This window comes from Somniosus microcephalus, chromosome 4 (assembly GCF_052327205.1).
Source record: "Somniosus microcephalus isolate GS21.2 chromosome 4, FLI_Smic_1.0, whole genome shotgun sequence".
NCBI lineage: Eukaryota > Metazoa > Chordata > Chondrichthyes > Squaliformes > Somniosidae > Somniosus > Somniosus microcephalus.
Window position 1 is genome coordinate 30303538 of NC_140990.1, and position 26498 is coordinate 30330035.

Consider the following 26498-nt stretch of genomic DNA (forward strand, 5'->3'; position numbering starts at 1 on the left):
CATTCGGCCCATTGAGCCCATGCCGGCTCTCTGCAAGACCACTTCAGCGAGTCCCACTCCACCGCCCTTTCTCCGTAACCCTGCAAATATTTTTCTTTCAGATACTTATCCAATTCCCTTTTGAAAGCCGTGATTGAATCTGCCTCCACCACCCTTTCAGGCAGTGCATTCCAGATCCTAACCACTCACTGCGGAAAAAAGTTTTTCCTCATGTCGCCTTTGGTTCTTTTGCCCATCACCTTAAATCTGTGTCCTCTGGTTCTCGACCCTTCCGCCAATGGGAACAGTTTCCCTCTATCTACTCTGTCTCGACCCCTCATGATTTTGAACACCGCTATCAGATCTCTCAACCTTCTCTGCTCTAAGGAGAACAGCCCCAGCTTCTCCAGTCTATCCATGTAACTGAAGTCCCGCATCCCTGGAACCATTCTTGTAAATCTTTTCTGCACCATCTCTAAGGCCTTCACATCCTTCCTAAAGTGCGGGGCCCAGAATTGGACACAATATTCCAGTTGAGGCCGAGCCAGTGTTTTATGAAGGTTCATCATAACTTCCTTGCTTTTGGACTCTGTGCCTTCCTTGCTTTTGTTGCCTCTTGTTGCTGGCTCCAGGCACTGGAGCAGTTCCTGTGTGTTCAGCTCTCAGCTGCAGTCAGTACCTGGGCCGGGCTCAGCACTTTACCCAGCACATCTATGTCCATGTTGTCATGCTTGACACGGAGGGGCTGTGCAGGCTTCTCATCCACCTCGGTCAGGACGAGAGGTCCCGACCACTCGTGCAAGTCTATGGGCATGTTGTGGCCGCACTGCGGACAGCCCGGGCTTATGCTGCACGAGCTGGAGCCGTGTGAGCTACACTGGAGAAGGTTGAGATTCCAGAAATAGTGGGGAACCAAGGGGCTAATGAGAGTGAGGGACTTAAAGTAATTCATATCAGTCAAGAAAAAGTACTTGAGAAACTAACGGGCCTAAAAGCCGACAAATCCCCTGGACCTGATGGCCTACATCCGAGGCTTCTAAAAGAGGTGGCTGCAGAGATAGTGGTTGCATTGGTCGTGATCTTCCAAAATTCCCTAGATTCTGGAAAAGTCCTAGTGGAATGGAAGGTAGCAAATGTAAACCCGCTATTCAAGAAAGGAGGCAGAGAGAAAACAGGGATCTACAGGCCAGTTAGCCTGACATCAGTCCTCGGGAAAATGCTGGAATCTATGATTAAGGAAGTGGAACAGGGCACTTAGAAAATGATTATATGATTAGGCAGAGTCAACATGGTTTTATGAAAGGGAAATCATGTTTGCATAAAGCTCCAAAGTGGGTTCCAAATCATTAATGCTCCAGATTCTATGATTGGGAAGTGAACAGCTGTGAAATGGTAGGTTTTAGACCACTTCTGCAGCTTTCACCTATTCACAGCAATCCACAGTCATTGAGAACCCGACATACTTACCTGACGTGATAGCCGCTCTCTGGGAACCTTGTTAAAAACCTGGGAAAATGGTAAGTACATGGGAAAATGGTGCTTTACTACCTTTTATCAAGCTTTAAAGTATCTAAATTGGCTGACCCGCCGCTTGGTGTCGGGTCTGTTCAGGGATGACAGACCCGACACTTAGGAAACTCACAAGGAGGCGGTTCAGAGCAGGATACCGACCCACTGTCAATCTTTGTGGTTTTGACAGCGGACTTGCCTCCAAACCCACACTCTGAGTGCCGGCAAAATTCAGCCCTTAGAGAACTGCGTATGGTTCTGGTCACCATATTATAAAAAGGATATAGCGGCACTGGAGAGGGTGCAGAGAAGATTTAGAAGGATGATACCAGAAATGCAAGGGTATACATATCAGGAAAGGATGAACAGGCTGGGTCTCTTTTCTTTTGAAAAAAGGCTGAGGGGTGACCTAATAGAGGGCTTTAAAATTATGGAACTCACTGCCCTGCGGATCAGACAATCAGCCAGCGCTAGTCCCGCCCCTCGGGCTCCCCGATTGGTTGGAGGACCCGCCACCGGCTCCCTCCTCCAGCCCCGCCCCGCTCGCTCCCTATTGGTCAGAAGCTCCCATCAATCAGGCCGCGGGCCCGGGTCACGTGTCCCTTGCCGGGTGGAGCTGCAGGTTGGCAGGAGCGGGGTCGGGAGATTAATAAACTGTGGGTAGGCCGCGCCGCAGGGTTTATAAAGTTGGAGGGAGCGGGTTAATGAACCCTGGGGACACGCGGGCTGCACACGCCCCGAGTGTGGCCCCAGGCCCCATTATTAAAACACTCAACATTATCCGCTTCACAAACACCCGGGGTGGGCCTCAGGCCCCGAACAAGAGCCTCCGGGCCGGGCGTTTGCCCCGAGCAGGGCGGCAGCTGCGGGGCTTTCTCCCGGTGACAGGCCCGGGGTAACGGCCGCCATCTTGAGAGGCTCGGGGCAGCAGGGCGCATGCGCGGCCCCCTTGACCAGGAACCAGGAGGAGAGAATCTTGTCAATTTCTATCCTGGACTCACAGTGATGGCTTTTGTAAACTCCTTTTACAGGCTGTGAGAAGGGCAGCATTTACACACCGCAAACTCAAACCAAACATCACATCTAGATCTGACAGAGTCACTCTATTAATCAGGACCTGAATATCATCGGCCTCTGAATGTGGAAGGAGAAATGTCTGTCTGCTCTGTCTGTGGGAAAAGATTTCAAACATCAGTGTGACTGGAAAAGTACCGAGACACAGACACCCGAGTGAGAGTGTTCCAGTGCACTGACTGTGGAAAGAGCTTTAATCAGTTACACAGCCTGAAAAAACATTGCACCGTTCACAGCAGGGAGAAACTGTACACGTGTTCTGTATGAGGACGAGGCTTCAACTGATCGTCCAACCTAGAGAGACACAAGGACACCCACACCATGGAGAAACCGTGGAAATGTGGGGACTGTGGGAAGGGATTCAATTACCCATCTGAGCTGGAATCTCATCGATGCACTCACACCGGGGAGAGGCTGTTCACCTGCTCCATGTATGGGAAAACATCATTTGTTTCCCACTTGGCGCAAAAAGAATATATTAATGCAACAATTCATTTGAGTTGATTTGAAATAGTTTAGTTTACAAATTGAATCATATTTCTCTCATTGTATTTCCCAACTCAGATTCATGGCCTCATTTATTTTCTTCCTCTGAGCCCCTGAACCTCATCTGGCAGTGTAATGTTGGCGAGTGGTGATTGATGGCCCTGGGAACCAATAGGAAAAGAGTTCAGAGGCCGGAGGGCCAAGGGAGCAGCGAGTTCGGCAACCAATCGCGGTGTTTGAGGGGCGGAACCTGAGTCAGGTGAGTCAGTGTGAAACCGTTAAACAATTTATCTTTTAAAACTTAAATTGAGATTTCATTTGTCAACAGAACAGTTTAACATTTGTCAGTATTTTGTTTCCCTGGAGCTCCTATTATGAGTTTCAGACACTTCAGTGCCAAGTGGACCAGGTGTTTACAACCCTGTTAATAAGGAGAAACTGACTCCAGTGTCAGAAGGGTCGGTAACCAGAGGACTCAGATTTAAGGTCATTGTCAAAAGAACCAGCGGCGACATGAGGAAAGAATTTAAGCAGCGAGTTGTTTTGACCTGGAAGGCACTGCCTGAAGTGGTGGTGGAAGCAGATTCAATGGCATCTTTCAAAGGGGAATTGTAGAACTACTTGAATTGGGAAACAAATTGCGGGTCTGTGGGGTTAACATAGAAACATAGAGATAGGAACAGGAGTAGGCCATTCGGCCCTTCGAGCCTGCTCCGCCATTCAATGAGATCATGGCTGATCTTCGTCTGAGATCATAGCTGATCTTACCAGTTCAGTACCCCGTCCCCGCCTTTTCTCCGTAACCCTTAATCCCCTTAGCCTTCAGAAATATATCCAATTCTCTCTTGAAAATATTTATTGAATTAGCCTTCACAGCCCTCTGTGGCAGGGAATTCCACAGGCTCACCACTCTTTGAGTGAAGAAATTCTTCCTCATCTCTGTTTTAAATGATTTGCCCGCTATTTTTAGACTGTGGCCCCTGGTTCTGTGCTCCCCGGCCATTGGAAACATTCTCTCTGAATTCAGCCTGTCCAGGCCTGCCATAATTTTATATGTTTCGATGAGATCCCCTCTCAATCTTCTAAACTCCAGTGAGTACAAGCCCAAACTATTTAATCTCTCTTCGTAGGTCATTCCCGCCATTCCAGGTATCAGCCTGGTGAATCGCCGTTGCACTCCCTCCATGGCAAGAACATCCTTCCGCAGATGGGGCGACCAAAACTGTACACAATACTCCAGATGCGGTCTCACCAGCACCTTTTACAGCTGTAGTAAGGTATCCCTATTCCTATACTCGAACCCCCTTGATATGAAGGCCAACATACCATTTGCCTTCTTGATCGCCTGTTGCACCTGCATGCTCTCCTTCAGTGACTGGTGCACAAGAACACCCAGGTCCCTCTGCACTTCCCCATCTCCCAATCTATTGCCATTTAGATAATAATCTACCCTCCTGTTTTTACCCCCAAAGTGGATAACCTCGCATTTATCCACATTATAGTGCATCTGCCACGTATCTGCCCATTCCCCCAACCTGTCCAAATCGCACTGTAGCCTCCTGACATCCTCATCAGAGCCCACCCCTCCTCCTAGTTTAGTGTCGTCAGCGAATTTGGAAATATTGCATCCAATTCCCTGATCCAGATCATTTATATATATTGTGAACAGCTGGGGTCCCAGGACAGATCCTTGCGGCACCCCGCTGGTCACTGCCTGCCACTCCGAAAACGAGCCGTTTATTCCAACTCTCTGTTTTCTATCCGCCAGCCAGTTCTCTATCCACGTTAATACTTTGCCCCCAATCCCATGAGCCTTAATTTTGCATGATAATCTTTTGTGTGGAACCTTATCGAAGGCTTTCTGGAAGTCAAGGTACACCACATCCACTGGCTCTCCCCCATCTATTTTACCAGTTACTTCCTCAAAAAATTCCAGCAGATTAGTCAAACACGATTTACCCTTTGTAAATCCATGTTGACTCTGTCCGATCCTTTCCCCATTTGTCAAGTGCTCCGCTATTTTATCCTTAATAATGGACTCTAGCATTTTGCCCACAACCGATGTAAGGCTTACTGGTCTATAATTCCCTGCTTTCTCTCTACCCCCCTTTTTAAATATTGGGGTAACATTAGCTACCCTCCAATCCACGGGTACTGTTCCCGAGTCAATGGAGTTCCGGAAGATGATCCTTAGAGCATCTGCTATCTCCAGGGCCACCTCCTTAAGTACCCTAGGATGTAGTTTATCAGGCCCCGGGGATTTGTCGGCCTTCAGTCCCCTCAACTTACCCAACACCATATCCCTAGAGATACTAATTTCTGTCAGCTCCTCCCTCTCATTAGTCCCTATGTTTGCCGATATTCCTGGGAGGTTATTTGTGTCCTCCTTTGTGAATACAGAACCAAAGTATGAGTTTAATTGGTCTGCCATTTCCTTATTCTCCATTATATATTCTCCCGAATCGGACTGCAAGGGACCGACTTGGGATTTTACCAGTCTTTTCCTCCTGATATACCGATAAAAGCTTTTGCAGTCTGTCTTTATGTTTGCTGCAAGTTTACTTTCGTATTCTATTTTCCCCTTCCTGATTAATCCCTTTGTCCTCTTTTGCTGTATCTTGTACTGCCCCCAATCTTCCGGTCTGGTGCTTTTTTTTGCCAGTTGATATGCCCTTTTTTTTGATTTTATGCTGTCCCTAATTTCCCTCGTTATCCACGGTTGAGTCACCTTTTTAGGTTTATTTTTATGCCAAACCGGTATAAACATGTTCTGGAATTCTTCCATTCTATCTTTGAATGCTTGCCATTGTCTCTCCACTGTCAATCCCCCCAGAAACACCACCCAATCAATCTTACCCAATTCCCGTCTCATACCCTCGTAATTCCCTTTATTTAAGTTCTGGACCTTAGTCTCTGATTCAATTTCCTCACTCTCCATCTCGACTGAGAGCTCGATCATATTATGATCGCTCTGACCCAAGGGGCCTCGTACAAGAAGATTGCTGATAAGTCCCTTCTCATTGCACAATACCCAGTCTAAAATGGCCTGATCTCGAGTCGGCTCCTCGACATATTGGTCCAGATAACCGTCCCGAAAACATTCCAGGAATTCCTCCTCCTCAGAATTTTTACTAATTTGGGTAGTCCAATCAATATGTAAATTAAAGTCACCCATGATGACAGCTGTGCTCTTATCGCATGCTTCTCTAATTTCCCTTTTTATGCCTTCCCTCACCTCCATATTACTATTTGGAGGCCTATATATCACACCCACTAACGTTTTCCTCCCCTTGCTATTTCTCATTTCTACCCATACAGATTCCGTTTCATCCGAGTTAATATCCTTCCTTTCCATTGCATTAATCCCCTCCTTTACCAGCAATGCTACCCCACCTCCCCTACCTTTTTGCCGATCCTTCCTAAATATTGTATATCCCTGGATGTTAAGTTCCCAGCCTTGCCCACCCTGCAGCCACGTTTCTGTAATCCCAATCAAATCATACTTGTTTACCTCTATTTCCACAACTAATTCATCCACCTTGTTCCTAATGCTTCTAGCATTAAGATACAAAGCCTTCAGGCTTGCTTTTTTCACACTCTCATTATGAATTAGTTTGGCCCTTTGTGTTTCTCTCCTTTGCTTATTGCTTCTCACCTTTCTACCATCTATTTCTGACTTCATATGACTTCCCTCTTTTCCACTACCTAGGTTCCCATCCCCCTGCCAAATTAGTTTAAATCCTCCCGAACCGCCCTAGAAAATTAAAGCAGAGGAGTGGGCCTAAATTCAAAGAGCTGGCTCTGGGACAATGGGCCGAAGGGCTGTAACATTCTCTGATTCTATGAACTCTGCATTCCTCCAATTCTGGCCTGTTGTGCATCCCCCACTTCCTTCGCTCCACCATTGGTGGCCATGCCTTCAGTTGCCTCGGCCCTAAGGTCAATTTTTGCCTGATTCTGCTCTTGTGAAGCATCTTGGAACGTTTTACTACGTTAAAGGCGCTATGTAAATGCAAGTTGTTGTTGGTGTGCTACCATTGGCCTCAGCTTTTCCAGACAGAATCAGCCAGGGCCGGTGGCTGTGCTGCTCCCCATGGTCGAAATGCTGGCAGCTCGCTGTATAGGCCCACAAGCTCAGAATTGCCATTAGCAAGGAACTGGAGGGCAAAGAGTGGCTGGGGCCCAACCCCACCATCACGCACCACCTTCAGGAGAGAAAGGGAGAAAAATCTGAATTTCTATCCTGTATTTACAGTCATGACTTTTGTAAACTGCTTTTACAGGGCATTAGAAGGGGAGGATGTGCAGACGAGAAATTCAAACCAAACATCACGTCAAAATCTGACAGAGTGACACGATTCATCAGGACCTGAATATCATCGGCCTTTTAATATAGAAGGAGAAATGTTTGTCTGTGGGAGAAGGTTTCAAACGTCAGTGTGACTGGAAAAGCACTGAGACACACACACCCGAGTGAGAGTGACTGTGGAAAGAGCCTTAACCAGTTACACAACCTGAAAAAACATTGCACCGTTCACAGCGGGGAGAAACTGTACACGTGTTCTGTGTGTGGACGAGGCTTCAAACGATCATCCAACCTGGAGAGACACAAGGACACCCGCACCACGGTGAAACCCTGGAAATGTGGGGACTGTGGGAAGGGATTCAGTTCCCCATCGAAGCTGTAAATTCATCGATGCAGTCACACTGGGGAGAGGCCATTCACCTGCTCCGTGTGTGGGAAGAGATTCACTTGTTCATCCGAGCTTCTGAGACACCAGTGCACTCACACTGGGGAGAGGCTGTTCACCTGCTCCATGTGTGGGAAGAGATTCACTTGTTCATCTGAGCTTGTGAAACACCAGCATATTCACACTGGAGAGGATCTGTTCACCTGCTCAGTGTGTAAGAAGGGATTCACTCGTTCATCCGAGCTTCTGAGACACCAGAGAGTTCACACTGAGGAGAAGCCATTCACCTGCTCCGTGTGTGGGAAGGGATTCACTCAGTCATCCAACCTGCTGACACACCAGCGAGTTCACACCGGGGAGAGGCCATTCACCTGCTCCGTGTGTGGGAAGGGATTCACTCAGCACTCCAAACTGCTGACACACCAGCGAGTTCACACCGGGGAGAGGCCGTTCACCTGCTCCGTGTGTGAGAAGGGATTCACGAATTCATCCGATGTTCTGACACACCAGCGAGTTCACACTGGGGAGAGACCATTCACCTGCTCTGAGCGTGGGAAGGGATTCACTCGGTCATCGCACCTCACTACACATCAACTTGTTCACACAGATAAAAGACCTTTTAAATGTTCTGACTGTGAGAAGATCTTTAAAAGCACAAAGGAACTGCTGATACACCAACGAGTTCACACTGGGGAGAGGCAGTTCACCTGCTCCATGTGTGGGAAGGGATTCACTCAGTCATCTAACCTGCTGACACACCAGCAAGTTCACACCGAGGAGAGGCCATTCACCTGCTCAGTGTGTGGGAAGGGATTCACTCAGTCATCTAATATGCTGACACACCAGCGACTTCACACCGGGGTGAGGCCCTTCACCTGGTCAGTGTGTGGGAAGGGATTCACTCAGTCATCCCAACTGCTGACATACCAGCTAGTTCAACAGTTTGTTTCTGCTGCTGTTATTAAACCTATAACTGGTCTGGAGTTTAATATTCTGGATATATGTCAAATAAATCAGCTTTGCTTTCAATGCATTCCTGTAGATTTTTGTCACCATTTTTCCTTCATTTACAGATGCTCCCTGACCAGTCACCATTTCTCCTTCATTTACAGACGCTCCCTGACCAGCCACCATTTCTCCTCCATTTACAGATGCTCCCTGACCAGTCACCATTTCTCCTCCATTTACAGATGCTCCCTGACCAGTCACCATTTCTCCTCCATTTACAGACGCTCCCTGACTTCCTGCCTGTCCCGGAGGTTGGTGCGGGGCCCCTATGCTGAGGGAACAGGCGGGTGGATAATGTTCACTGTTTTTAAAGGTAGTAATCTCAGGATTGCTACCAGTGCCACGTGCTAGTCAGAGTAGAAATAGAAGGATATTTCAGATGAATACGTGGCTAGAGGAATGGTGCAAGGGGGAGGGATTCAAGTTCCTGGGACATTGGAACCGGTTCTGGGGGAGGTGGGACCAATACAAAATGGGTGGTTTGCACCTGAGCAGGGCCGGGGCCGATGTCCGAGGGGGAGTGTTTGCTAGTGCTCTGGGGGAGGGTTTAAACTAAAATGGCAGGGGGTTGGGAACCTGAGCGGGGAGACAGAGGAAAGGGAAACAAGGATAAAAGCAAAAGACAGGAAGGAGAAAAACAAAAGTGGCAGACAGAGAAATCAAGGGTTTAAATCAAACATGGCCACAGTAAATAATAATTCTAAAGGATCTAAGAGCGTTAAAAAAAACAAGCCTGAAGGCTTTGTGTCTTAATGCGAGGAGCATTCATCATAAGGTGGATGAATTAGCTGTGCAAATAGAGGTAAATGAGTATGATATGATTGGGATTACGGAAACATGGCTCCAGGGTGGCCAAGGCTGGGAACTCAACATCCAAGGGTATTCAATATTCAGGAAAGATAGGCAAAAAGGAAAAGGAGGTGGGGTAGCATTGCTGGTTAAAGAGGGGATTAACACAATTGTAAGGAAGGATCTGATGATGTGGAATCTGTATGGGATGAACTGAGAAATACCAAGGGGCAAAAAATGTTAGTGGGAGTGGTATATAGACCTCCAAACAGTAATGCGGAGGTCGGGGATGGCATTAAAAGGGAAATTAGTGAAGCGTGCAATAAGGGCACAGCAGTTATCGTGGGTGACTTTAATCTACATATTGATTGGTCTAACCAAATTAGTAACAATACTGTGGAGGAGGAATTCCTGGAGTGTATACGGGATGGTTTCCTGGACCAATATGTCGAGCAACCAACTAGAGATCAGGCCATCTTAGACTGGGTATTATGTAATGAGAAAGGATTAATTATCAATCTTGTTGTGCGAGGCCCCTTGGGTCGGAGCAATCATAATATGATAAAAATTCTTCATTAAGATGGAGAGTGAAGCAGTTGACTGAGAGACTAAGGTCCTGAATTTATATGAAGGAACCTACGATGGTATGAGGCGCGAGTTGGGTAGGATTGATTGGGGAATGTCACTTCAAGTGTTGACGGTGGATCGGCAAAGGCAGACATTCAAAGATCACATGGATGAACTACAGAATTTGTTCATCCCAGTTTGGCATAAAAATAAAACAAAAAAGGTGACTCAACCGTGGCAAACAAGGGAAATTAGAGATAGCATAAGACCCAAGGAGAGGACATATAAATTGGCCAGGAAAAGCAGTAAACCTGAGTATTGGGAGCAGTTTAGGATTCAACAAAGGAGGACAAAGGGATTAATTAAGAGGGGGAAAATAGAATATGAGAGTAAGCTCGCAGGGAACATAAAAACGGACTGTAAAAGCTTTTATAGATATGTGAAGGGAAAAAGATTGGTGAAGTCAAGCGTAGGTCTCTTGCAGTCAGAATCAGGGGAACTTCTAATGGGGAACAAAGAAATGGCAGACCAATTAAATACATACTTTTGTTCTGTCTTCACGAATCAGGACACAAATAACCTCCCAGAGATGTTGGGGAACATAGGGTCTAATGAAAGGGAGGAACTAATAAAAATCAGTATTTGTAGGGAAATGGTGTTAGAGAAATTGACGGGATTGAAGGCCGATAAATCGCCAGGGCCTGATAATCTACATCCTAGGGTACTTAAGGAAGTGGCTCTAGAAATAGTAGATGCATTGCTGGTCATCTTCCAAAATTCGATAGACTGTGGAACAGTACCCATGGATTGGCAGGTAGCTAATGATAACCCACTGTTCAAAAAAGGTGGTAGAGAGAAAACGGGTAATAATCGGTAGTGGGGAAAATGCTAGAGTCCATTATAAAAGATGTAATAGCAGAGCACTTGGAAAACAGTGACCGAATCGGACAAAGTCAACATGGATTTACAAAAGGTAAATCATGCTTGACTAATCTACTGGAATATTTTGAGGATGTAACTGGTAAAATAGATAAGGGAGAACCAGTGGATGTGGTGTATTTGGACTTTCAAAAGGCTTTTGATAAGGTCCCGCATAAGAGATTAGCGTGTAAAGTTAAGGCACATGGGATTGGGGGCAAGGTATTGACTTCGATAGAGAACTGGTTGGCAGACAGAAAGCAAAGAGTTGGAATAAATGGCTCTTTTTCCGAGTGGCAGGCAGTGACAAGTGGGGTACCGCATGGATCGGTCCTTGGACCCCAACTATTCACAATATATATTAATGATCTGGACGAGGGAACTAGATGTAATATCTCCAAGTTTGCAGACGACACAAAGCTGGGTGGGCGTGTGTGCTGTGAGGAGGATGCTGAGAAACTCCAGTATGATTTGAACAGGTTGGGTGATTGGGCAGAAGCATGGCAGAGGCAATATAACGTGGATAAATGCTAGGTTATCAACTTTGGTGTCAAAAACAAGAAGGCAGATTATTATCTGAATGGCAATAGATTGGGAGAAGGGGAAGTGCAACGAGACCTGGGTGTTCTTGTGCACTAGTCACTGAAGGTAAGCATGCAGGTGCAGCAGGCGATTAAGAAGGCAAATGGTATGTTGGCCTTCGTAGTGAGAGGGTTTGAGTACAGGAACAAGGATGTCTTGCTGCAGTTGTACAGGGCCTTGGTGAGACCACATCTTGAGTATTGTGTGCAGTTTTGGTTGCCTTATCTGAGGAAGGATGTTCTTGCCATGGAAGGAGTGCAGCGAAGATTCACCAGGCTGATACCTGGGATGGCAGGAATGACGTATGAGGAGAGATTGGGTCGATTGGGCTTGTACTCGCTGGTGTTTAGAAGAATGAGAGGGGACCTCATTGAAACTTATAAAATTCTAACAGGACTAGACAGACTAGATGCAGGAAGGATGTTCCCAATGGTCAGGGAGTCCAGAACCAGGGGCCGCAGTCTAATGATAGAGATGAGGAGGAATTTCTTCACCGAGAGAGTGGTGATCCTGTGGAATTCTCTACCAGAAAAGGCAGTAGAGGCCAATTCATTAAATATATTCAAGAAGGAGTTGGATATATTTCTTAAGGCTAAAGGGATCAAGGGATGTGGGGAGAAAGCAGGGACAGGGTACTGAATTTGGATGATCAGCCATGATCGCATTGAATGGCGGAGCAGGCTCGAGGGGCGGCATGGCCTACTCCTGCTCCTATCTTCTATGTTTCTATGTTTATAATCAGGCCGGGGGCCGCACTCAGTATAGTGGGGAAGGAAATGCAGTGGGTGTTGTGGAGATGGATTGTCAAAAGGTGTTTGATAAATGTTGGACAGGAGGCTTGTTGATCAAATTAAGGCTCAAGGTATGAAAGGGAATGGGGCAGCGTGGATAGGAAGTTGCGTAAAGGGCAGAAAACAGAGAGTAGTGGTTAATGGATGTTCTTCAGACTGGAGATGTCTGAGGTGATAGATTTAGGAGGAAGAAAAACATAGGAAATGTACATGAAATGGAAAACTTTGAAAGGAATAGAGGAGCAGAGAGACTAAGGGTGTAAGATTCAAGTGTCCAGTGTCACCAACTTTAATACTCTATTAAGAAGCTGATGCCTTTATATTCTATCATCCTTGGGTTAAATGTTGTGATCATCGAGGTCAGCACCAAGTGCCCCATCAAAACTCCCGGGGCAGGTACAGCATGGGTTAGATACAGAGTAAAGCTCCCTCTACACTGCCCCATCAAAACTCCCGGGGCAGGTACAGCACGGGTTAGATACAGAGTAAAGCTCCCTCTAAACTGTCCCATCAAACACTCCCAGGGCAGGTACAGCACGGGTTAGGTACAGAGTAAAGCTCCCTCTACACTGTCCCATGAAATACTCCCAGGGCAGGTGCAGCACAGGTTAGATACAAAGTAAAGCTCTCTCTACTCTGTCTCATCAAACACTCCCAGGGCAGGTACAGCACGGGTTAGATACAAAGTAAAGCTCCCTCTAAACTGTCCCATCAAACACTCCCAGGGCAGGTACAGCACGGGTTAGGTACAGAGTAAAGCTCCCTCTACACTGTCCCATGAAATACTCCCAGGGCAGGTGCAGCACAGGTTAGATACAAAGTAAAGCTCTCTCTACTCTGTCTCATCAAACACTCCCAGGGCAGGTACAGCACGGGTTAGATACAAAGTAAAGCTCTCTCTAAACTGTCCCATCAAACACTCCCAGGGCAGGTACAGCACGGGTTAGATACAGAGTAAATCTTCCTCTACACTGTCCCATCAAACACTCCCAGGGCAGGTACAGCACGGGTTAGATACAGAGTAAAGCTCCCTCTACACTGTCCCATCAAACACTCCCAGGGCAGGTACAGCACGGGTTAGATACAAAGTAAAGCTCTTTCTACACTGTCCCATCAAACACTCCCAGGGCAGGTACAGCACGGGTTAGATACAGAGTAAAGCTCCCTCTACTCTCTCTCATCAAACACTCCCAGGACAGGTACAGCACGGGTTAGATACAAAGTAAAGCTCCCTCTACACTGCCCCATCATACACTCCCAGGGCAGGTACAGCACGGGTTAGATACAGAGTAAAGCTCCCTCTACACTGCCACATCATACACTCCCAGGGCAGGTACAGCACGGGTTAGATACAAAGTAAAGCTCTCTCTAAACTGTCCCATCAAACACTCCCAGGACAGGTACAGCACGGGTTAGAGTGCAACTAAAGCTCCCTCTACTCTGTCTCACCAAACACTCCCAGGGCAGGTACAGCACGGGTTAGATACAGAGTAAAGCTCCCTCCACACTGTCTCATCAAACACGCCCGGGGCAGGTACAGCACGGGTTAGATACAAAGTAAAGCTCTCCCTAAACTGTCCCATCAAACACTCCCAGGGCAGGTACAGCACAGTTTAGAGTGCGAGTAAAGATCTGATATACCTATCAATTCGTCCAATAAAAAGCGACGAGTTAGGAACGTAACTAAAGGTTTTTATTGACTAAATAACAGAGCCCACCCTCGTGGGTGATCGGGTCCAACAAGGAGGAATACCAGCCAGTCGACTACCTTTATACCTGGGCAGGTAGGTGGAGCCATGGGCGGAGTCGGAGGTGGTCAGCCCAGGTATAACAGCGCGACAAGAGGCGACCTCGTATCGTGATACAACAGTGATAACGGTGATAACAATACAACAGTGATAACTATAGTGTAACGATAAAAGTGGTTTACCACATTCACCCCTTGTTTAGATTTGAGTCCGGCGGGGTGAAGTGTACTACCAGTTCTGGTATGTCAGTCTGTCCGGAGGCCTCGTAAGCCTCTCCGATCGTCGCAGCGGTGGTGCTGCATTATCCGGTGTTAGTGCTGGTGTCTGCGTGGTCGGCGAAGGCTCGTGGGGTTCCGGCATGCCGTCTACCTGGGCTGGAATTGGGGGGGTGGTTGGGGGGGGTAAAGGTGGTGTCTCCGGAGTGCCCGAGGGTGCGAGGTCTCGTAAGGAGACAGTGTCCTCCCGCCCGTCTGGGTAAGCCACGTAGGCGTACTGGGGGTTGGCGTGCAGGAGGTTCACCCTTTCGACCAGGGGGTCTGTTTTATGGGCCCTCACGTGCTTTCGCAGCAAGACGGGCCCCGGAGAGGTCAGCCAGGTTGGTAGAGTGGTTCCCGTAGTCGACTTCCTGGGGAAAACAAACATTCGTTCATGGGGGGTGGCGTTAACGGCAGTGCAAAGTAGTGACCGGATGGAGTGCAGCGCTGTCGGGAGGACTTCCTGCCAGCGGGAGGTTGGGAGGCCCTTAGACTTTAAGGCTAAGAGGACGGCCTTCCATACCGTCGCGTTCTCTCTTTCCACCTGGCCGTTCCCTTGGGGGTTGTAGCTGGTGGTCCTACTTACTGCAATACCTCTCGCTAGTAGGAACTGACGGAGTTCCTCGCTCATGAAAGAGGAGCCCCGGTCACTATGTATATAGTTTGGGAACCCGAACAAGGCGAAGAGGTCGTTCAGGCATTTAATGACCGTGGTACTGGTCATGTCTGGGCAGGGGAAGGCAAAGGGGAAACGGGAGTACTCATCAACAATGTTGAGGAAGTACACATTACGGTCAGAGGACGGGAGGGGCCCCTTAAAGTCGATGCTCAGGTGCTCGAAGGGGCGGGTGGCCTTGATCAGGCTTGCTCTGTCCGGCCTAAAGAAGTGCGGTTTGCACTCGGCGCAGGTCTGGCAGTTCCTGGTTATGGTCCTGACCTCCTCGATGGAGTAGGGCAGGTTGCGGGCCTTAATGAAGTGGTAAAGTCTGGTGACCCCGGGGTGGCAGAGGTCGTTGTGGAGGGTCTGAAGTCTATCACTTTGCGCGCTGGCGCATGTAATTCGTGACAGAGCATCGGGGGGTTCGTTCAGCTTACCTGGCCGGTACAAGATATCATAATCGTAGGTGGAGAGCTCGATTCTCCACCTCAAGATCTTGTCATTCTTGATTTTGCCCCTCAGCTTGTTATTAAACATAAAAGCGACCGAACGTTGGTCGGTAAGGAGGGTAAATTGTTTGCCTGCCAGGTAGTGCCTCCAGCGTCGTACCGCCTCCACAATCGCCTGGGCCTCCTTCTCGACCGACGAGTGTCGGATCTCAGGGCCCTGTAGGGTCCTTGAGAAGAAGGCCACCGGTCTCCCCTCCTGGTTAAGGGTGGCGGCTAGGGCGAAGTCGGATGCATCGCTCTCGACTTGGAAGGGGATGGACTCATCCACTGCGTGCATAGTGGCCTTGGCAATGTCTCCCTTAATGAGGGAGAAGGCTGCGCACGCTTCCTCCGTAAGGGGGAAGGATGTGGACTTCATGAGGGGTCTGGCTTTGTCCGCATAATTGGGCACCCATTGGGCATAGTAGGCGAAGAGCCCCAGGGTTCTCTTAAGTGCCTTAGGGCAGTGGGGGAGGGGTAGCTCCATGAGGGGGCGCATTCTTTCGGGGTCGGGGCCGATGAGTCCGTTCTCTACTACACAGCCAAGGATGGCAAGGCGCGAGGTGTTAAACACACATTTCTCCTTATTGTAGGTGAGGTTCAGCCGTTGGGCTGTACGGAGGAATTTCTCCAGATTCACGTCGTGGTCCTGCCGGTCGCGGCCGCAGATGGTGACGTTATCTAGGTAGGGGAATGTGGCCTGCAGTCCGTTCTGGTCAACCATCCGGTCCATCTCCCTTTGGAAGACCGAGACCCCGTTGGTGACACCGAAGGGGACCCTAAGGAAGTGGTATAGGCGCCCATTCGCCTCGAAGGCGGTGTACTGGCGGTCCTCGGGGTGGATAGGGAGTTGGTGGTAGGCCGACTTAAGGTCGATGGTCGAGAATACGCGGTATTGTGCAATCTGATTGACCATGTCAGATATGCGGGGAAGGGGGTATGCGTCCAGCTGGGTGTATCTGTTTATGGTCTGGCTGTAGTCGATGACCAGGCGATTTTTATCGCCGGTCTTAACGACCACGACCTGGGCACGCCAGGGGCTGTTGCTCCCCTCGATGATGCCCTCCTTCAGGAGACGCTGCACCTCAGAGCTAATGAAAGCTCTGTCCCCAGCGCTGTACCGCCTGCTCTTGGTAGCGACGGGTTTGCAGTCGGGGGTGAGGTTAGCGAACAGGGAAGGTGGCGGCACCTTGAGGGTGGATAGGCTGCAGGTGTTACGCGGTGGGCGGTTTAACCTTCGCTGGTTGTCGACTGTGAGTGGGGGGAGGGGTCCACCGTATGCTAGGGTTACACTTTGGAGGTGGGATTGGAAGTCCAGCCCTAGTAGGACGGCAGCGCAGAGCTGGGGGAGGACGAGGAGTTTAAAGTTTTTATACTCTGTACCCTTAACCGACAAGGTCACAGCACAGTAGCCGCTAATGTCCGTGGCGTGGGACCTCGATGCCATCGAGATTCGGTTGCGCGTTGGCAGGACAGGGAGGGAGTAGTGGCTCACCGTGTCTGGGTGGATGAAGCTCTCCGTGCTTCCGCTGTCGAACAGGCAGGTCGTGGCGTGGCCGTTTACTTTGATGTCCATCATCGACTTGGACAGGTGGTGTGGGCGGGCTTGATCCAGAGTGACGGAGGCTAGCGTGTAGGTAAGCGAGTCGTTGTCGTCTGCGGGCGAGGCGGTCGTCGGGTCCGGGGGCCCGGTGGCAGTCGGGCGTGGTGGGTAAAATGGCGTCTCCCACGAGGTAGGACAAAATGGCGGAGAAGATGGCTGCCCCCATAACTCACATGAGGCACTATTGGGGTCGGTTGCCTTGATCAAAGATGGCCGCCCCCATGACTCACGTGTGGGGATACTGGCCTCAGTTGCCGTGAAAGAAGATGGCCGCCCCCACAGTTCGCATGAGGCACTGCTGGCCTCTGAAGATCCGCTCCTGCAGGCCTTAGAGAAATGGCCTTTCTTCCTGCAGGTTGTGCAGGTAGAGTTCCTGGCTGGGCAGCGCGACCTCGGGTGCTTCTCCTGGCCGCAAAAGAAGCAGCCGGCGGCCCGATCGCGGGTGCCCGATGTCGGAGCCGGTACCGGGGGTGGCGGGCCCGGTCGGGTCCGGGACGCCGACGCTGAGGTAGGTCCCGGGGGCGGCGCTGCGAAGGGTATTGCGGTAGGGGTCGGGCCCGAGTCCCAGGGTCGCGAGCAGTACCTGGAAAACGCCTCCTGGTCCTGATGGGCCACCTCCAGGGAGAGAGCGAGGGCTTCAGCTTTGTCCAGGTCGAGGTCTTTAGCTTCAAGCAGTCTTTGCCGTGAGTAGTCGGACCGTAGGCCTTTCACAAAGGCATCGCGGATATTATCTTCCGTATTTTCAACAGCCGTCACCGCTTTAAAGTCACAGTTCCTGCCGAGTGCTCTTAGCGCCCGTAAAAATTCAGCTACAGACTCTCCTGGCTGTTGCGGGCGGGATCTTAGGAGGTGCCTGGTGTACATGTAATTTACCGGGCTGCGGTACTGCTGTTTCAGTAGGTTGATAGCGGCCTCGTACGTAGTCGTGTCCTGTATGAGTGCGTATACTCTCGGGCTCGCTTGGGCGTTCAGAAGTCTTAGTTTGGATCTCTGCGGGGCGCCGGATTCTTCCAGGTAGGATTCGAAGCAGTCCAGCCAGTGTTTGAAGTTGAGGGCTGCGTTTGCTGCCTGTGGGTTTAGATCCAGGTACGGTGGTTTGAGGGCTTGCAGCCAAGCCGGCTGGTGTGGCTGTGCTTCTGGGAGGGCTTCTGGCTGGCCAGTAGTAGACATCTTTAAAATTTAGTCAATAAAATTGATATACCTATCAATTCGTCCAATAAAAAGCGACGAGTTAGGAACGTAACTAAAGGTTTTTATTGACTAAATAACAGAGCCCACCCTCGTGGGTGATCGGGTCCAACAAGGAGGAATACCAGCCAGTCGACTACCTTTATACCTGGGCAGGTAGGTGGAGCCATGGGCGGAGTCGGAGGTGGTCAGCCCAGGTATAACAGCGCGACAAGAGGCGACCTCGTATCGTGATACAACAGTGATAACGGTGATAACAATACAACAGTGATAACTATAGTGTAATGATAAAAGTGGTTTACCACAAGATCCTTCTGTGATTCTGCAATTATTTAAATAGGAGATCCGCAGTACTCACATCCTGACTATTCAGCAAAATTTTCACAGGGATAAACCTTGCACTAGACTTCACTGCATTGACATCTGCTGTGTGATAAACTCTCTGGAGTTTTAGAAGAATGAGAGGTGACCTCATTGAAACATACAAGATTCTGAAGGGGATTGACAGTGTAGCTGCTGAGAGGTTGTTTCCCCTGGCTGGAGTGTCCAGAACTCGGGGGCATAGTCTCAGGATAAGGGGTCGGCCATTTAAGACTGAGGTGAGGAGGAATTTCTTCACTCAGAGGGTTGTGAATCTTTGGAATTCTCTGCCCCAGAGGGCTGTAAATGCTGAGTCTTTGAGTATATTCAAGGCTGAGATAGATAGATTTTTGGACTCGAGGGGAATCAAGGGATACGGAGATCGGGCGGGAAAGTGGAGTTGAGGTCGATGATCAGTCATGATCTTATTGAATGGCGGAGCAGGCTCGAGGGGCCAAATGGCCCACTCCTGCTCCTATTTCATGTGTTCTTAACCCCAGTCACTGACACCAATCTCCTCCTGTCTGATATAAACCAACCCCACAATCACTGACAACAATCTCTTCCTGTCTGATAAAAACCAACCTCACAGTCACTGACACCAATCTCCTCCCGTCTGATATAAACCAGCCCCACAGTCACTGACACCAATCTCCTCCCGTCTGATATAAACCAGCCCCACAGTCACTGACACCAATCTCCTCCTGTCTGATATAAACCAACCCCACGGTCACTGACACCAATCTCCTCCCATCTGATATAAACCAGCCCCACAGTCACTGACACCAATCTCCTCCCATCTGATATAAACCAGCCCCACAGTCACTGACACCAATCTCCTCCTGTCTGTTATAAACCAACCCCACAGTCACTGACACCAATCTCCAGTGTATGTCAGACTGAAGTTGTTCACAATCCTGATGAGCTTTTATGCTATTCCTAGTTGAGTTTGAGATCTCCAATGAAACACTCCACACCTTAATCCCCCTGAGCATAGGATTTATTTTTCTATGTAGATTCCACAATAATACAACTCCTACACGAAATGAGTGCAAAATATTCATATGGGAGACTCTACAAAGGAATGCATTTGTAATATTCTTACAATATTATAGTGATATAGCAAGACTCATAATCTAACAAGCTGTATCCATGAACTCAGACTTTGATAATTGCCAAGCCTGAGAGGCATGAAAGGATGTTCGACTCTTTTAAAATGCCAATTAGAATGACATTGTCATCAATCGATGTCACATTACCGAGAGGGCCCCCTTTTTAAAGGGGCACAAACAATCAACTCCAAATTATAATTAAATCAGATCAGAATACTGTTGCTGGTGTTGACAATTGACTCCAGTCCCTCCGGTGCCCACCGGTCATGGAAGGCCTCCAGCGTCCCGGCGGACACCGTGTGCTCCCTCTCCAGGGACAGCCCGAAGGATGTTCCACCTTGGCTGTAGCCATCAGCTTTCTTCTTCCCGGGGTGCTCTCTGACCTAAGCTGCAAACTGTTCCTGTATTTAAAGCCCAATCAGGTACAGCCCATGTGACCCTGGTTACCTCAGCCAATCAAACCATTGAGCTGAAAGACATTTATCAAACAAAGCATTCCATTGGATGGCTGTTTAGGGTTCATCGAGTAACTGCTTCCTGCTCATTGGAGCTACGAGGAATCTGCGAGTCAGAACAATGTCAGAGTTTGCTTTTACTGAGGCATTTCAAGAAACAAATGGCCTTCACGGTTCGGCTCAGTCCACACAGGCAGAGTTCTCAGCTCTGCTTGTTCTGTTCACACGAGGTCTGTTTCAGCTTAAAAGGGATAATTAGAGCTTGTTCTGTCTGAGGTGATTACAAGCTAATAGTTCACCAGACACGGGTCTTTAATACAAAGTCCACTAATATTAAACATACATGCATATAAAACAAAGCAAGACTTTACTTTTATGACTCTATTTCATATTAAATCTGATCTTCTAATAAAACCCAGCTTTCTTACCGTCCACTCCTGGAGGCCCCACTCCCTGAGCCTACAACCTTCAGCAGGGTCAGTGGTGGAGTTCCACAGCGGGAGTGATCCCAGAGTAACTGTCGGGATCGCATCCCCGTGGATGTTCTGGTCATGTATTTTTAGTTATCCTGGTGTCTAACACACACATCAATAAAACAGGGAATTCCTGGAAACACGCTGCAGGTCCTTCTTTATCTGGAGATCAAATGTCTGTTGTATAATTGTACCAGCAGTTAACAGGCTCCTGTGAACTCCTCCCTCTGCTATTTTAATGTAGGCTTTGGTTAATTTATTTTAAACAGTTGTATTTTAAATGGGTTAATCTGTCTTAAATTGGTAGACTCAGGGCTGTCAGACAAACACGTTAAATCTACATAGAATAATTACCAGTCATTCTTAGACTGCAAACTTAACCCTGCCATTTTACTTTCAGTCAGAAACAGATTGCAGTTTGACACCAATCTCTGATTTGACAGCACGTTCCCAGCATTCACCGTTGTTCTTCCTGACTCTAAACATAGTTGTAAAGGAGCCTTCTGTTCCGTGCCTAGGACCTCTGAACCATGGAACAGAGCAGCTGGGACACATTTCTTACACGTTCGATATTAACCCACATGGGGACTTTGCTGTCAGTGAAGAGAGACGAGAAGGACCAAAGTGCCGTTTGCCCCTCTCAGTGTGACCCTGAAGGACTGTGTCCAGGCTGAAGTTCTGTTCCCGCCGTACGATCCTCCCCCAGATTGTCCTTTCTGAGCTCCAGCCAGGTGATGCTGAACACACAGGTTAGAAAGACAAAAATCTACAGAAATGCATTGAAAACAAAGCTGATTTATTTGACATCTATCCAGAATCTTAAACTCCAACCCAGTTATAGAGGTCATTAGATCAACAGAAATAAATCCCAACTGTTAGAATAAAACTGGTTCAGTCCTGAATGTGATTAATGGCAGCAATAACAGCAGAATCCAACCCCTGCTGTCACTTGTGAACTCGCTGGTGGGTCAGCAGGTTGGATGATTGAGTGAATCCCTTCCCACACACGGAACAGGTGAACGGTCTCTCCCCGGTGTGAACTCGCTGGTGTCTCAGCAGATCCTTTGTGCTTTTAAAGATCTTCTCACAGTCAGAACATTTAAAAGGTCTTTTATCTGTGTGAACAAGTTGATGTTCAGTGAGGTGCGATGACCGAGTGAATCCCTTCCCACACTCAGAGCAGGTGAACGGTCTCTCCCCAGTGTGAATGCGCTGGTGTGTCAGAAGGTTGGATGGTCGATTAAATCCCTTCCCACATGTTGAGCCGGTGAATGGCCTCTCTCTAGTGTCAATGCACTGGTGTCTGAGAAGCTTGGATGAACAAGTGAATCCCTTCTTACACACGGAGCAGGTGAACAGCCTCTCTCTAGTGTGAATGTGCTGGTGTTTCACAAGCTCAGATGATTGAGTGAATCTCTTTCCACAGATGGAGCAGGTGAACGGCCACTCCCCAGTGTGAACTTGCTGGTGTACCAGAAGGTTGGATGAATGAGAGAATCCCTTCCCACACAGAGCAGGTGAACGGCCTCTCCCCGGTGTGACATCGTCGATGAATTTCGAGCTTCGATGGGGAACTTCCCACAGTCCCCACATTTCCAGGGTTTCTCCATGGTGTGGGTGTCATTGTGATTCTCCAGGTTGGATGATCAGTTGAAGCCTCCTCCACACACAGTACACGTGTACAGTTTCTCCCCGCTGTGAATGGTGCGATGTTTTTGCAGGCTGTGTAACAGGTTAAGACGCTTTCCACAGTCAGTGCACTGGAACACTCTCACTCGGATCTGTGTGTCTCGGTCACACTGACATTTGAAATCTTTTCCCACAGACAAACATTTCTCCTTCCACATTCAAAGGCCAATGATATTCGGGTCCTGATGAATGGAGTGACTCTGTCAGATCTTGATGTGATGATTGGTTTGAGTTTGCGGTGTGTAAATGCTGCCCTTCTCACAGCCTGTAAAAGGAGTTTACAAAAGCCATCACTGTGAGTTCAAGATAGAAATTGACAAGATTCTCTCCTCCTGGTTCCTGGCCAAGGAGGCCGCGCATGCGCTCTGCTGCCCCCTGAGCCTCTCAAGATGGCGGCCGTTACCCCGGCCCTGTTACTGGGAGAAAGCCACGCAGCTGCCGCCCCACTCGGGGCAAACGCCCGGCCCAGAGTTTCTTGTTTGGGGCCTGAGGCCCACCCCGGGTGTGTGTGAAGCGGATAATGTTGAGTGTTTTAACAATGGTGCCTGGGGTTACGGGGAAAGGGCGGGGGAGTGGGACTAGCGGAAGTGGTCTTGCAGAGAGCCGGCACGGGCTCGACGGGCCGAATGGCCTCCTTCTGTGCTGTAACCATTCTGTGATTCTATAAAATATTAGAAAGTTTGTTCCACAGAAGCACGGGGTTTATCTGCTTTTATGGATGAATTTAAAAAGTCTGTATTAAAACCTGAGCCAGTGTGTTATGAGGCAAAGAGCCTTGTGTCCAATAAGGGGAATAAAGGCCCACAGCCTCCCCTGGCCCCGGGCCCTGAACAAGGGACTGGAGAAACTCGCTGCCCTGCGGATCAGACAATCAGCCGGCGCTAGTCCCGCCCCTCGTGCTCCCCGATTGGTTGGAGGACCCGCCGCCGGGTCGCTCCTCCAGCTCCGCCCCGCTCGCTCTCTATTGGTCGGAAGCTCCCGTCAATCAAGCCGCGGGTTCGGTCACGTGGCCCCGACGAATTCACGAAAGCCGTCCAACTGCCTGCGCTCGGTCCGGGGCCGCGCGGACTCTCAGGTTTTTCTATTTCTCTTTATTCTCTCCCGATCCACTACTCCCCCCGCGCGATTCTCCACCCAATCGGAGCAGAGAAAACTCAGTTTGCGTCACCGATCACGACTCTGGAACCGACACCAAGGCCTTTCCCGGAATGCCCCGCGCCGACTCCGTCTGACAGGATCCGAAGGCGCAGGCGCAGCTCCAAGTGGGGGAGGGGGATTGTACTGCTCTGGGCATGCGTGGTTATTACCCTTGGTGACCGGAAAGGGTCGCTGTGCTGGACTCGGCCCAAACCGCCGTCCCGGATGCGCATGCGCGGGCTCCTGTCGGTCAATCAACCATCAGCCAGAAGAGGTCGCTGGTGAGACCAGTGAAGAAAGAAAGACTTGCATTTATATATCGCCTTTCACCACCACCGGACGACCCAAAGTGCTTTACAGCCAATGAAGTACTTTTGAAGTGTAGTCACTGTTGTAATGTAGGAAACATAAGAACATAAGAAATAGGAGCAGGAGTAGGCCAATCGGCCCCTCGAGCCTGCTCCGCCATTCAATAAGATCATGGCTGATCTGATCCTAACCACGAATCCACTATCACAGAACCATTTCCTGAATGTAACAGAATTAGACACACAAAATAGGAGCAGGATCGGGCTACACGGCTCCTGGGCCTGCTCCGCTACCCACAGGGCCATGACCGATCCGAACCTAGACTCATGTCCAAATTCCTGCCCGCTCCCCGTAACCCTTAATTTCCTTTACTTCTAGGAAACTGTCTATTTCTGTTTTAAATTTATGTAATGATGTAGCTTTTACAGCTTTTTGGGGCAGCATATTCCATGGACCTACCACCCTCTGAGTGAAGTAGTTCCTCCTCATCTCAGTTTTGAAAGAGCAGCCCCTTATTCTAAGACTATGCCCCCTAGTTCTAGTTTCACCCATCATCGGGAACATCTTCCCCGCATCCACCCGATCCAACCCCTTCACAATCTTATATGTTTCAATAAGATCGCCTCTCATTCTTCTGAACTCCAATGAGTAGAGTCCCAATCTACTCAACCTCTCCTCATATGTCCATCCCCTCATCCCCGGGATTAACCGAGTGAACCTTCTTTGTACTGACTCGAGAGCAAGTATGTCCTTTCTTAAGTATGGACACCAAAACTGTACGCAGCATTCCAGGTGCGGTCTCACCAATACCTTGTACAACTGAAGCAATACCTCCCTATTTTTATATTCTATCCCCCTAGCAATGAAAGCCAAAATTCCATTGGCTTTCTTAATCACTTGCTGCTCCTGCATACTAACCTTTTGAGTTTTGTGCACCAGGACCCCCAGATCCCTTTGTACTTCAGTACTTTCCAGTTTCTTGCCATTAAGATAATAACTTGCTCTACGATTTTCCCTGCCAAAGTGCATAACCTCACACTTTCCAGTATTGTATTCCATCTGCCAAATCTCTGCCCACTTACTTAGCCTGTCTATGTCCCCTTGCAGGTTTTTTATGTCCTCCTCACTCACTACTTTCCCTCCCATCTTAGTATCATCTGCAAACTTTGATATGTTACACTCGGTCCCCTCCTCCAAATCGTTAATATAGATTGTAAAGAGTTGGGGACCCAGCAGTGACCCCTGCGGAACACCACTAGTTACTGATTGCCAGTCTGAGAATGAACCATTTATCCCAACTCTCTGCCTTCTGTTAGATAGCCAATCCTCTATCCATGCCAGAATATTACCCCCAATCCCGTGATTTTTTATCTTAAGCAATAATCTTTTGTGTGGCACCTTGTCAAATGCCTTTTGGAAGTCTAAATACACTACGTCCACTGGTTCCCCTTTATCCACCCTATATGTTACTTCCTCAAAGAACTCCAGCAAATTTGTCAAACATGACTTCCCCTTCATAAAACCATGCTGACTTTGTCCTATTAAATTATGATTATCCAAATGTCCTGTTACTGTCTCCTTAATAATGGACTCCAAAATTTTACCTACCACAGATGTTAGGCTAACCGGTCTATAGTTTCCAGCCTTCTGTCTACTGCCCTTTTTTAAATAAGGGTGTCACATTAGCAGTTTTCCAGTCTGCCGGGACCTTTGCCGAGTCCTGGGAGTTTTGGAAAATTATTACCAATGCATCCACAATCCCTACCGCCACTTCCCTCAAGACCCTAGGATGTAAGCCATCAGGTCCAGGTGATTTATCCGCCTTGAGTCCCATTATTTTACCGAGTACCACTTCCTTAGTGATTTTGATCGTGTTTAGCTCCTCCCCCCCTTTCGCCCCCTGTTTGTCCAGTGTTGGGATATTCTTAGTGTCTTCTACTGTAAAGACTGATATAAAATATTAATTCAGTGTTTTTGCCATCTCCATATTTCCCACCATTAATTTCCCGGTCTCATCCTCTAAGGGACCAACATTTACTACAGCCACCCTTTTTCCTTTTATATAACTATAAAAACTCTTACTATCTGTTTTTATATTTTTTGCTAATTTTCTTTCATAATCTATCTTCCCTTTCTTAATCAATCTTTTTGTTATTTTTTGCTGTCTTTTAAAGTTTTCCCAATCCTCTATCCTCCCACTAGATTTGGCTACCTTATATGCCCTTGTTTTTACTCGAACACTATCCTTAATTTCTTTACTTAGCCACAGATGGCTGTCTTTTCTTTTACACCCTTTTCTTCTCAGTGGAATATATATTTTTTGGAAATTGTAAAATAACTCTTTAAATGTACACCACTGATCATGTATCGTCTTACCCTTTAATCTATTTTCCCAATCCACTCTAGTCAATTCCACTCTCATACCTTCATAGTCTCCTTTATTCAAGCTTAGCACGCTTGTTTGAGATCCAAACTTCTCACCCTCTAATTGAATATGGAATTCAACCATGTTATGCTCACTCATTCCAAGGGGATCCTTTACTAGTACATTTTTAATTAATCCTGTCTCGTTACACAGGACCAGATCTAAGGTTGCTTGCCCCCTGGTCGGTTCAGTTACATACTGCTCA

At 48.4% G+C, this 26498-nt stretch overlaps 1 protein-coding gene and 1 pseudogene across 1 annotated transcript; one reads left to right on the forward strand and one right to left on the reverse strand.

Moving 5' to 3' along the window:
- LOC147118524 (uncharacterized) overlaps window positions 1-26498 on the reverse strand; it is a 110635-nt pseudogene that overhangs the window by 19620 nt on the left and 64517 nt on the right.
- On the forward strand, window positions 2884-20506 carry LOC147118526 (uncharacterized). The gene is made up of 3 exons (XM_085987024.1): window positions 2884-2975; window positions 7766-8742; window positions 20502-20506. The coding sequence occupies exons 1-3, from the start codon at window positions 2884-2886 to the stop codon at window positions 20504-20506; spliced, it is 1074 nt and encodes a 357-aa protein (XP_085843150.1).

Coding starts and splice junctions, on each gene's coding strand:
- LOC147118526 (XM_085987024.1), top strand. CDS start 2,884: ATGGAGAAACCGTGGAAATGTGGGGACTGTGGGAAGGGATTCAATTAC. Junction 2,976..7,765: donor TGCACTCACACCGGGGAGAG/GCTGTTCACCTG, acceptor CACTGGGGAGAG/GCCATTCACCTGCTCCGTGT.